The 13,214-nt window shown below is 45.1% G+C and overlaps 1 protein-coding gene and 1 long non-coding RNA gene across 7 annotated transcripts in view; one reads left to right on the forward strand and one right to left on the reverse strand.

Moving 5' to 3' along the window:
• PALD1 (phosphatase domain containing paladin 1) overlaps positions 1 to 13,214 on the reverse strand; it is a 209,710-nt gene that overhangs the window by 148,501 nt on the left and 47,995 nt on the right. For 2 of the 6 annotated variants that reach the window (XM_006122783.3, XM_075934977.1), the window contains exon 2: positions 5,633 to 5,689. The exons of 2 other annotated variants lie outside the window; for them this stretch is intronic. In XM_006122783.3, the coding sequence (XP_006122845.2) occupies positions 5,633 to 5,689 (57 nt within the window). Of the gene's footprint in view, positions 1 to 2,925; positions 2,948 to 5,395; positions 5,568 to 5,632; positions 5,690 to 13,214 lie in introns of those variants that run through there. 2 more of the 6 variants (XM_006122785.4, XM_075934975.1) reach the window with 2 other exon arrangements.
• The window catches only part of LOC112545731 (uncharacterized), a 72,565-nt gene that overhangs the window by 42,123 nt on the left and 17,228 nt on the right, over positions 1 to 13,214 (forward strand). The window lies entirely within an intron of this gene.

The raw sequence follows: 13,214 nt of genomic DNA on the forward strand, positions 1-13,214 counted from the left end.
AAAACAAAAAAAACCCCTAAAAATCCCAAATCAGCATCTCTTTTCTCTACCCCTAGAAACAGAATGACAAGGTAATTTTCTGCCAAGTCTACATTTCAGACTCATTTGTTTCCCCTGCCTCCCAACTGTCCAGTGCCACAGTTATTCAAACATCTTGAATTTACATTCCACCAGAGTAGGGAATTTGGCGAGTATTCAAAGACAAACTTAACAAAAGGACTAAATATAGACAGTGTGTCTTTTGGGGAGGAGGAAGAGCCCCACAGCTGCAGGATGCATCTGTCTAGGACTGCACTAATTAAAAGGAAGTATATACTCGCCTGGCTTTCTCATTGTGAGCTTGAGGAATCAACACAAGTCTGTCTCTGTTCTTTCTCCTGTCCCCTCCTCTCTTCTCCCTTCCCCCCCCCCCCCCAATTTCTCTCCCTCTCACTTTTCTTGTGGTAAAATTCTTTCCAAACTATTTCCTCTGACTAACTCTACATGAAGATCCATCCAAATTCTTACCTTGCAGGCAGGGCTGGATTTAGGGGCAGATGATCCAGGCAATCACTTCAGGTAAAGTGCTGTAACGTATTTAAAAGTTTAACAAATTGGGGGGGGGGGGGGAATGTGTTGCATTTGGGGCACTATTTGGTCTAGGTCTAGGACTAGCCCTGACTCTTCCCACCTTTCTTCACCCCAAGTTCTCTCTCTGGAGATCTTTCTAGCAAGGGAAGAGACGCATACAAGCATTCACAGGCCCTTGTCAATCCCATCATGCTTCAGCCAAAGGCACTCTTGTGAATAACAGCCAACATTTAGTAGGACTTGCTTTTCCCTTTGATATTTTCATGCCTTCTGCTCCTTGTTTCCTGCCGCCTTCCTTTTTTTCCCCTTCCTCCCTCTCCCTTCTCCCCTATTTATTTTGGGTCTGCACATCCTAAACTCAAAACTCCGGTCATCTGAAGAAGTGGGCTGTGCCCAGGAAACCTCATGATACCATCTACCTGTTTTGTTAGTTATAACGTGCTACCAGACCATTTGTTGTTTTTTTAAAAGTTTATTCTGTACAGACTAACTAGGCTACCCCCTGAAGCTTTTAATTGTCATATACATCTACAGATAAAAAGGGAAATCCTGCTCACCTAAACTCATGGGATTAGTCCCCCACAAGTAACTATGACTACTGATGAGTGAGTATTGTGAGCAGGATGCATGGAGTGAGAGGGTGCAGCAGGCAGGTCACTCCACTCCAGGTAAAACAAGGGTTAAACACAACCCTGGGAAAAGGCTGGAACTGTGAAGCAAAGAGCTGAGGCAATTAAGGCCCAGCTGGGGCAGTTGTATAATAGAGTTCCTGGAGGAGGAGGAGAACATACACTCTTGCTCCAGCTGGGGAACAGGAAGGATTTGAGTAAGCTAGAGAGCAGGTACCTGAGACAGCAGGGATGTGGAAGAGCAGCCAGAGCTGGGTAGCTCTATCCAGGCAAACTCCCAGGCTGAGGCCTCACTCTCAAGGCCTGAGGGGTACTAGGGAGACTGGCAGGAGAAGGCAGTAGGTCCACCCACTAACCAATGATGAGTGGCCATTTCAGACTGCAGTTTGCCCCTGAGGCAGGTGCTAGAGGAAGACTTTGCCCTGAGGCAAAGAGGATATAGGATTTTGGGGCTCCCTGGCAGGGGAGGACCCCAGTGTGCATGGGTGCTGCCACAGGGCAGTACCCTAAAAGAAGGACACTATCTGACTAGTGGTGGAGAATGAACAAGAAAGGTAACTGAGGTCAGGGGACCAGCTAACAGATGCTGCTCTTGGGCTGAAGAGCTAATTCCTGAGCGACCAGCAGGAGGTGCTGTGCCAGTGATTGCATGGTCCCTTACAGAGGGGAACAAAGTCTTCATACAAAAGAGACCTGCTTAAAAGTGTTATGCCAGGGCTGGATTCTGACACATCTCAAGGGCTTTGTCTAAGACTATTTGACTGTGCCAGCTATCTTAAAATTCATACCACAGAACAATTCTACAGAAAGTCACCTCCAGGACCCCAGATAGATTTAAATAGACATTCTCAACTAGGAAAAATAAATCACATTTCTGCTTGGAAGTGCTGGGTCTACAGAAGACACAAACAACAGATTTTAAATTCAGAAACAAAACAGAACCCTTTTTGTTTGTTTACTTTGTGCATTTGACAGCATGACTCCCCTGTATATAGTCAGTTTCTCCTTTACTGAAAGCTCTCAAACATCAGCAGAAAAATCTTTAACAAAACTGTATATTAATTATTTTTTAAAAGATTCTAAATATGAGAACATCCTCTTTAGAGAACACTCCATAATTTATTAGGTTTTTTTTTTTAAATAGGACTATGCAGCGTCCCAATGCACAGACATGGTATGGGTAGTTTAATTTAATTTCCCTGGAACAGAGATGTAATCAACTGGTGGAGTTGAGAACAAGACATGTTCTTGGTTCACTACTGAGGCCACTACCTATGTCTAAAGATAAAAATTCAACAGTGGTAAGTCTCCGTATGTTTTATACAGTAGCCCATTTTCATCTAATGGAATAACCAAAATATAATTATGAATCCTGCAGTCAGCATCACAGGCATACGTTTCCCAAGATTTACGTCATATGCAGCCAATGAAATACAGAACTTTTAAGACTTTATTCTGAATGGTTGGATAGCCTCCCAAAACAACCAGGAACAGTCTATCACTTAATGGACATTTTTGACCAAATATTTTAAACTCATCTACCAACAGATGTACTGTAGCAAGTCTTTATACCCTTAGTAAATGGAATCCTCACAAGGGAATAGTCAGCATTGCTTATAATTGTTATTTATAACAAATTGCTTGGAGAACTTCAGGTAAAAATACCCCCTGCATTTTATTTACAGTGCACCTCTCAATCATCTTTAAACATTATGCTGCCACATACCAACAGTAGGATGCACCCCTCAACTTCTGAAGCAAGGATGAGCAAGCTCTCTCATGCCTATAACTCTCTTCTCTCCCCTCCCCCCACATTTGTCTCTCCCGGCCTCCTCATTTGTGCTTCCTACTCCTTCTGTACCATCTAGATTAATAAATTAGTCAGTCTTCCAACTCCCCCAGCTCACCCTATACTAACTTGGGAGCAGTTCCCACAGTCAAGTGTGCTCTGGTGCAATTAATTGGAGTTGATCAAGCTACTGGCTCAGCTGCTGTTGCCCTGCACTCTGTCACAGATCTCAATGCTCATTTACTCAATCTGGGATTGGTCCAAAACACCACAATGGTGAGGACTGCAGAATTCTAATAAACAAACAAATGCCCCCCCCCCCCCATAGCATTGTGTACTGAATCATACAAAGCAGCATTACCTCTTTATTCCTACTCCAGTGACTTAATGCCTGGTCTGTACCATGCATCAAGCACTAGTCTGACCCACTGGGATTTCATTAGCTTTTTTCCTGTTATTTCTTAAAACCAGCTCCCAGTCCTTAACTGCAGAAGTCTCAGCTCCTGCACACAGCAGTGCCAATGCACTTCTTTCTTAATCTACAACACACAAGATCTATTTTCCTCCCACTTTTCTCCAGAGCAGAGACTAGCAGTATGCATTAATGTAAGGATGAGCAAGTATGCCACCTTGCCAGCACCCTTATTACAGAGCAGCTGCAGCTGCTTTAAACAGCAGGCTGCTAATTGCCCTGCTTGCTGGGCAGGGAGGAGAAAGTTTCACATGTTGTCCCCACCCCTTAGCAAAATCCCCCAGCTACCATTGCCCAATTTCCCGCCAATAGGAGTTGAGAAGTTTTGCTGAAGGCAGGGGCAACAAATGAAGCCTCCTTACTACTTTCCCTTCCTTACCCACACCTGGAGCAGAGCCATGTGGAGTAGCTCACAGGCATGGAGCCTGTCTCAGGTTCATGCAGAGCTGCTGGCTGGGTAAGCACCTCCCAGCCACAGCCTGCCTCTGGCACCCCACCTCCTCTGTCCCAGGTGATGACCCAAAAACTCTGTATTCCCTCTCCCCACTTCCTCCAGGTCACAACTCCCTCCCAGATCCTGTACGCCCTCCCACAGTGCTCCCTCAGGCCAGAATCTTCTCCTGCACCCAAAACCCATCCTGGACCCCAAGCTTCTTCCCCAGCTGATAACCCTTTCCTACACCCAAACTCCTCTCGTACCTCTCACTCCCTCCTGCACTAGGGATGTATCGGTTAATTGATTGAGTAACCTCATGAATTCTTATCGGTTAGTCGACTATTCTATAGTCCCTGGGGGCATGGCCAGTAGGCTATGCACTCTGGCCTCACTCCTGGAGAGCCCCCTGCCACTCTGTGCTGCTGCCTCTGTATCAGAGGCAGCAGTGCAGAGTGCTAAGTGGGAGTTGGTCAGCGAGGGGAGCCAGTTTACAACCCAGCTCTCCTTGCGGACTGGCTGCCGGTCACCCTGTGCTGCTGCCTCTGATAAAGAGGCAGCAGTGCAGGGTGGCAGCAGCCCATGTCGGGGGGGGGGGCGGGGGAATCTGAGCTCCTGGACCCAGCACAAGCCAGAACTGAGCCGGACTGCGTGCCTGCCTGGCTCCTAATACACTTTAAATGCAGAACCACAGGAGGGGTATGTCGTGGACCTGGCATGAGCCAGGACTGAGCCAGGCAGCTGGTCAGCCTGCTAAAAAATTTACTGGCAAGGGAAGGTGGAAGGAAATGCGTGTAGTCTATAGCATTAACCTATAAGCTCTTGCTTTCCAGTTAGTCGACTACACTAATACATCCCTATCTTGCACCCCAGTCCTTTATTCTAAACTCCTTTCTACACCCAACTTGCCATCTCAGCTCCCACACTGTCTCCACAGAAAAGCAGCTCTTGACCACTTACCAAAATCTTGGAGTGCCCCCCCCCCATTAAAAATGTATTGCCCACTGCTGCATTAATGTGAGTCAAGGATGTGGATGAAACTGCAAGTTTCCTTTTTCCATCTGTGACACTTCCCAACCTGGAAGCACAGCTCTTTCCCAAACTCTGTGCAGCAATAAGTAGAATCTCAGCATTATGGACACCTCAAGAATGCAAGTTCTCCATAATTCTGAAATGTTCGTAACACTGAACAAGACATAGTTTGGGCTCCAGATTCAGTGGCTGACACTCTAGGCCAGGATTCAGAAGCAACTGAGCTCCCTGTTCAGTCTGGGGAGTGAGGCATGTCCAACCAGTGCGGAGCTGCATCCTCTCCTGGAAGCTGAACAGCCGCCAGCACTGCTCTTGCTCTGATGTCTTTGTCTGCCTTGGGCTGGCAGCCCAACATCTGGCTCTAAATAGCTGCCCCATGAGTGGAGTGGAGTGGAGTGGGGTGATGTGAGCACAAGCAACCCAGATTTGCCAGTCTTTAAGATGCAATACAGGTAGAGGACAGAGCTTACTGTGTCTGCATCTCTCTGCTGCTGCTGCCCAGTTGGTTACTTCTGGTTTCACAAAGTGTCTGGTTGACCAGTCAGTCCATAACTCTGGTGTTCATTATCTTTGAGATTCTACCAAATTCTAATTCTGCGCAGCGTCACTTATAGTTTGATCCTGCAAGGTGCTGAACGTTTCTGGGCCCCATGCAGCAGAGCAAATAAGCACCAGTAGTCCCCACAGAAGTCAACAGGGCTACTCACATGTTTAAGGGAATAAAGGCAGGAGTGGTCAGCACCTCACATGATGAAGCCTTTAATCTGTTTAGGAATAGAAAAGATTGTTCAAAGTTTTGTGGCATACAGCTTGACTTGAAGTATTTGGAGGGAAATAGAAAAACGGTTTACATAATCCACTCTAATTGTCTTATTAATGATAATATACAATAACACATAGTACTTTGGTGTTGTATGTTTCCACTGTGCTCTATAAGCACTGACCAGTTAATCCACACATCACCTAAAGTAGGTAAAGAATCATCTCTGTTTACAGATAAAGACCACCAGATTATGTGCCTTGCTCAAAAATGCAGAGTTGGGCCCAAATCTTACAAGAATTGAATTGAAAGACTGATTCCTAAATGAGCAGTAGAATTGGACTAGAAACAAATTCTTCATTATTTTTCAACAAACTTAGGAAAAACATTTTAATCTTGTTAAAATGTAATTAATGAAAATGAATCTAGTTGGATTGACATTTAAGTACTCAATCTCCCCCCCCCCGCCCATATCACTGTCCTAGAATAAACTTGAAAGTATCAAGTTGTATCATATACATGTACAATACCAGCAAAATAAAAATTAAAAATGATGTATTTTTTAAAAACTCAGGTTTCTTGACTCCTACTTTATGCTAAACCATGCTGGTGGGATGATAAACCCTGAACATTTATATTTCCCTATACTCACAAGAACATTAGTAAAAATCAAAGGCTTAATTTGCATACCAGCATTTCATTAAAAGCTCTGAAAATTAGACAACAAATGGATGGAAACTCTCTGTCTCTCCCAGTATTTTTAATTTTAATTTAAGATAAAAAACAAAACACAAGAAGCCCTCGTTCAAATTTACTCCAATGCCCCTTTAGTCCACTCTGGCCGTAGTAGATGAAAATCAGGCTCACAGTTTGCAATGCATGTAACTACAAATAAATAAATACCCAAGCAGGAAGTGCTGGCCTACCTTGACAGGAAGTGATCACACAAATGGACAAAGACATTTTCCCTCAGAGGGCAATATGGTAACTGAGAGGCACACATCTGCTTGTGAACTGGGCCACTGGAATAATGGGGATGGGAAGCATGTGGCAGTAAAAACGGAAATATGTTATTGTGTAAGACAGTAACAGTCAGAGGACTGAACCTGGAAGGAAGTGACTTAATCAAGCATTCTGTCCTCTGTTATTTCCCACTTAACATCCTGTGCATCCTATGCATGCCTCTTTAACCCTGTTTCACAAAGCAACCGCCTCTTAAAAAAACGACAGTATATCTTCATTCCAGCAGAGGGGATTTGGATAGCTCCTTATCTTTGCATTCCCAGCCATCACATTGTACTTCTTGTTTTGAACAGTGATTAAGCAAACAGCTTGAAAACATAAGGTAGGATAAAATGGCTACAGGGAGAGGGACATAAAAACGGCAGGCTCCTGCTCTCTTTAATTACAGCTATTAAAGATTGCTAGAACTGCTCCCTTCATATACAACAAAACCCTAAAATGCACCCAGAGCTGCTATCTTGTGCATTATATTCCTCCCATGTCACTCTAAATAATGATCCTTTAGTGGACATGCTGCCCTCTTCTTTCTCTACATATGGTATCAGCCCAGTTTCTAAAGGATTGATGGCCGCATTAGAAAAGATCACCTTAGTAACTATCAACTGGCACTTTAGGATGGCAACTAGAGATGTAAATAACTAATCAACTATCCAATAAGCAAATGCTTATTGGATAGTCGACACCCTAGTTGGATAGTTGCTCTCCCCCCCTTGCTGCCTCTATAAGAAAGAGGCAACAAGGGGTGGGGGAAGAGGATGGGGTGCTTCAAAGCAGCAGTGCCATGTGGAGCCTTGGGCCAGACCCTAAGTCCCGCATGGTGCTGCCGCTTTGAAATGCCGTGTGGAGATTGAACTGACGGTCAATCCCTGGGCCAATGAGAGGCGACATACCTGGGATACATGGTAGGAAAAGGGAGGATGCGGCCGTTGATCGATAAAGTGCAGGCCTTCCAGGACTACCCCACACCTACTGCGAAGCGGCAGGTGTGACAGTTTCTGGAGCTAATGGGGTATTATCGCCGGTTTATCCCTAACTTTTCCACCATAACTGCCCCACTGACTGACGTGGCCAAGAATCAACAACCCCGAAAGGTGGAGTGGTCAGGAATGCAAGATGGCATTTCAAACCCTATGGGACCAGCTAACACAGGAGCCTGTCCTTGCCCAGCCCGACTTCACGAAGCTCTTCATCCTGCAGACACATGCCTACAAGGTGGACTTGGGGGCTGTGTTGGCCCAGGAGGCAGACGAAGCAGAACACCCTATTCTTTACCAAAGCCGCAAGCTATTCCCCCGCGAGACCAGATACTCCACAATAGAAAGGGAGTTGGCAGTGAAATGGGCCATTGAGGCCCTTAGGTATTACCTGTTGGGCAGTTCTTTTACTTTGGCAACAGACCACACCCCACTTAAGTGGCTACAAACAGTGAAAGACTCCAACGCACGAATTATGTGCTGGTATTTGTCCCTGCAGCTATATTTGTTTCAAGTGATGCACCAGCCAGGGAAAGTGCATGCGAATGCCCACTTCTTTTCCTGCCACACTCCCGACAGGGGGGAGGAGGAACAACCTGGGGAACCTCCAAGGGGAAAGGTGTGACAGGGTGTACCAACCCTGCACTGGCCAAGGGGGTGGAGGACAGGCTTATTGGGTGGAGCAGGTCCCTCCCCCATGACCCTGCTAAGCATGCTCACGCTACAGACCTAGTATAAAGGCCAGAGAAGCTGGTTAGTTGGGTCTGGCCACCCAGGGGGGAGGGAGGGGAACTGCTCTTGCCCTAATCCAGGAGCAGCAGCCAGAGGGAGCAGCAGCCTGACACCAAACCATACCCTACACCACTGGAGAGGGGTAGGAAGTAGCCTAAGGTCAGGAAGCCAGAAGGCAACCCAGTGAGCTTGGTGTGTTTTGGAGGAATTCCCCGCTGAGCTGGTGGTTGGGAATGTGCCCACCACCAATATGGCCCTGGGCTGGGGCCTGGTGAAAAAGGTGGGCCCGAGCCCTCCCACCCCCACCCCTGTGATCTCAAGGAAGGGGAAGCACCAACTATTATATGGACTAGACTGCTGGGGCCTGATCCGGAGTGACTAGGCCGCCGGGGCCCGACTGCCCTGAGAGAAGGAGATATTGCCTGGGCCATAGGCCCGGACTGCCCCTGAGACTGAGGCTGGATGGTAGACTAAGCCACCAGGGACCACTGGTGAGAGGGTCAGTGTGTGGGGTGTCACCCCTCGGAAGAGGCATAGGGCGGGAGGCCCCATCACAGGCGCCCTATTGGCTAACTGAATAGTTGATGTAAATTGCATCAACTATTCAATTAGCCCATTAATCTCAATTTAACATCCCTAATGGCAACGTCTGCCAACAGTCTGAAAAATTAATGAAAACAGTGAATTCTCCTATAGCGACTCAATGTAATCCCTCCATGTTAGGACTGATGTACACTGATAGGAAGGTGTAAAAAGGCACTGTCTTACTGTAGTTGTTCTGTGGCTAAGGTTCACAAACCTATAAGTTTGGCTCCTTTCACCAGCACTAACTTCTCAACTTTAACCATTTAAATCAGGACAGAAATCTCCAGGAACATTATAGCAGTGGCAATAAGCGTAGTAAAAGTGGAGAAGGGAGGGGACAGAACAGTAAGCATGCAGTCCTTGAGAGAAAAAACAGGAAGATGGAAAGGATTTTTTTTCTAAGTCACTGCAGTAACCCTTGATAGCTGTTGAATTAAGGCAGATACTAGCCAAGAGACATCACAAGCAGCAGGACAGCTTCACAACTCTTCCAGCTTCTCTAGGACTGTTTGTTACCATATCACTTCCGACTGGAATAATTCAGGTCTGTGAGTATTTCCTACATAGAACATTTGGCGCTTTGCTTGATTTGAAGTTAATTTAAGATTCTGGGAAGCAGAGCCCATTATTTGTGTACAGAAAAAATTATACTAGCTTAAGTTCCTGCAGATCACCCCAATGCTGGCCTTCTAGGCACCCTGACATTACAAATCCTGAGTTTCCTTCCCACCACAGTTTTCTCAACCTGGAATGACACAAACCTTAATATTTCCAAGAATCTCTTGAGCAAAGAAGCCTTATTGAGCTGTGCTATATGATTGTTTTGTAACATGCAACAAGTAGGCCAGGATGAGTCCAGACTAGCAATTTCATTCTCTCGTGATTTAAGTTAGAAGATGACTCAGGTCTGCAAATGAAGCTCAAGTTGGTTACTTGTTTCTTCAGTTCCTGGCCACCTAAGGTAAAAAGCTGGAGAAGTCATTGTGCTGACCTGTGGATACCCAGCCACACTTCAATATCATCCAAAGCACAGAAAGATTAAAGCCCTTCAAAAACCTGTGAGGAGGACTCTAGAATCGGTGCTATGATCAGGCACACAAATACATAAACAAACAAACAATGGGATCTTCTTTACATCCTGAGTTTCCACTGCGGACAGAGAGCACAATAATGGAAAGTTAGGGTCACACTGGCATGTTTGTGGCCACAGGAGAGGTGTTTGCCCATTAGACAGGCCTGGCACTTTTGGCAGCAGTAACATGGCTAGTACAGAGACTGAGTTGCCTTTCAAAACGTACTCTTTCCCCAGAGAAAGTGCATCAGATATGCTCAGTCACTAGCTGGCCAGTGAAAGTTCAGTTACCTGCCCAGCACAAGATCATGGAGTTTTCCTTTTTGAAATTTACCCTACCCAGCACAAGGGCATGTGGACTGTGTATCTGAAAACAGACTAGAAAAAGTCATTTATATGTCAGCTGCTAGCAACCAAGCTATGCATCTTATTTTCCCCAGGATAAACAGTGCCTCCCAGTTCTTGACTAAATTCAAGCCGATATGGTAGGAACCATCCATAATGAGCATATATAGGAACAGAAATTCCTTTATGTTAAATAATCTTGAAAGGAAACATTTCACTCTATTTCAAAAAGTCAGGGAAATAAGGTAGTGGGGGCTGGCAATTTTGAAACACAACTAAAAGGAAATACTTAATCTATGACAAAGGAGCTACAAGTTGACCCTCTCAAATGAGGGACTCTCTGGTCAGACAGATATTGCTGGACCAAAGAGCCCTGGCAGCAGATGGGCCGGCCCCAGGAAACTCCAGCCCCGAGAAGCTTCAGTGGCAGTGGGGCTGGCAGCAGGGCAGGGAGTCCCACAGCCCTGAGGGGAGTCCGGAGAGCTGAGCCAGTGGCTAGCAGGGGAGCACTGACCTCCTCTGGTCCATAAGAACAGCTATACTGGGTAAGGCCAATGGTCTATCCAGCCCAGTATCCTGTCTGCTGACAGTGGCCAATACCAGAAGCCCCAGAGGGAGGGAACACTACAGGTAATCTTCCTGTGATTCCTCCCATCACCCACCTCCAGAGAAACAGAGGCTAGGGACACCATTCCTACCCATCCTGGCCAATAGCTATTGATGGACCTAACCTCTATCAATCTATCTAGCTCTTTTTTTAACCCTGTTATAGTCCTAGTCTTCACTTCATCCTCTGGCAAGGAGTTCCAGAGATTGACTCTGCATTGAGTGAAGAAAAGCTTCCTTTTGTTTGTTTTAAACCTGCTGCCTATTAATTTAATTTGGTCCAGCAAACTCCCTTGTTCGAAACCGCTTAGATCCCCTGGGTGTATTTATGCCTTTCAGAAATCAACACTACAATGGCCAGCATCTCTTACAATGATAAGAACATTCTCCAGCACCCCCAAAAGGATTTTTGTATCTGAGCATTCATCTGTCTACAATTTTATAAAGAGAAATGCAGGCTGCACTGCAGTGTTCGTCTTCATTTCTATTCCACTGAAATGTTCCTCAGGGGTTGGAGAAGCTTGAATATTCCTGAATGGCTCAGTTTCAGGCATCGAGAGAGGCTTCAATCTGCCCTTCTTGAAAACAACTGACAAACACAGTAGCTCAAACTAAAAAATGCAGTAGATTCAATTTTAGGCCATTTTTCTTAAGTGCTCTAGACAACACAGTGAGAAAAGCACCATGCAAAAGAACACGATAAGACCAGTTCCCTAGAGAGATGGTGTTATAACTAAAGTGTCCACTGAACAGGTTGTTTATAATTCAGTGTCCAACTGAATTAACTAGAAAGGAGGTAGGGGAAAAGGAACAATACAGCTCTCTTTGAACTAGGCATTTTATTTTCAGAAGAAACACTGAATATACATGTCTGCCAGCCCAGCACTTATCTAAATATACTTGTTTGAGAATGCAGTAATTCATTTGTTAATCATTTGAAACTGCTGATAGCATCATGGCAAAGAAGAGTGATGCCCAAGTCAGCCAAAACTGACTATGCCAAACATTAATCTGTTAAAAAACCCACCACTACTCCACACCTTTCTCCTCTCCTCCCCATATGTTGCTGCAACTGTCTCTAGCCTTTTCTCAGGTAATGGAGAAGGTTCCTTGCATTCTCCCTTCCCATGCGGGGGTTGGGGTGGTTGCTATTATTTGTATTACAGTATCACCAGGATGTTCCAGAATTGGAGCCCCACTGTTTAAATATAAATATATATTATAAATATACATATAACTCTATAAATATACAGTGGGGCAGCCCTTGCCTCAGAACTTACACCCAAAACAGACCAAACGGATAGGAGAAGGAACACAGGCCAGAGAGAAGGGACTTGCCCAACAATTCAGGGGCAGATCTGGGACTAGAACCCAGACCTCCTGACTGCTAACTACACTAACAACTCCCAGCATGTGCACTGACTACCATAGTAGAAGCAACTGAGTGCGCTAATATGTTAATTTAAAAAGCTGCCAACGTAGTAAAATTGAGGTTTATACACAAGGCTATCAGTCCTTCATGAGTAGCAAAGATACTTCCTTCTATCTTCTGCACAGCACTTCCAGGCTCTGCCAGCCCAGCACACCTAAAACCAGAACTCAGACTCAAGCCACCGGCATGTCACCTCAAAAGCTCACAATCTAAGCTAGGTCTGCTCCATCTCAAAATTGGGTTTGTGGATTCATTAATATTTAATCTATTGGTTAAGAAATGGATTCACACAAACCACTTTAATGATTACATTATACCTTGATACCCTACCTCCACTTAATGAGCTGGTTATTCAACAGAGACAGCTACAGATGAAGACTAGGAATGTCATTGTGTAGATCAGTGTTTCTCAACTTTTTTTTAAATCAAATATCCCCCCTCCTTTTTTTTTTTAAAGTACCCCCAGTACCTACAGTTTTCAGACACACACAATTTTTTTTCTACCATTGCAACACATTTGTTTGAGCAACTTAATTGTACCAGGGCAGGCGATGAAATTTTTCCAGTGTTAAAAAGTACAAAAATAATAAAATGCTGTAAACTTAAAACAAAAATTCAGTTTTCTCCAAATTTCAGTTGTGTTGACGTAACCCCCAGACTTCTCTCAAGTACCCCTAAGAGTACTCGTACCACTGATTGAGAAACACTGGTGTAGATGACTACACAATTGATCTATTAGCCTAGGCTTACTGGTTAAATC

This window comes from Pelodiscus sinensis, chromosome 8 (assembly GCF_049634645.1).
Source record: "Pelodiscus sinensis isolate JC-2024 chromosome 8, ASM4963464v1, whole genome shotgun sequence".
Lineage (NCBI taxonomy): Eukaryota > Metazoa > Chordata > Testudines > Trionychidae > Pelodiscus > Pelodiscus sinensis.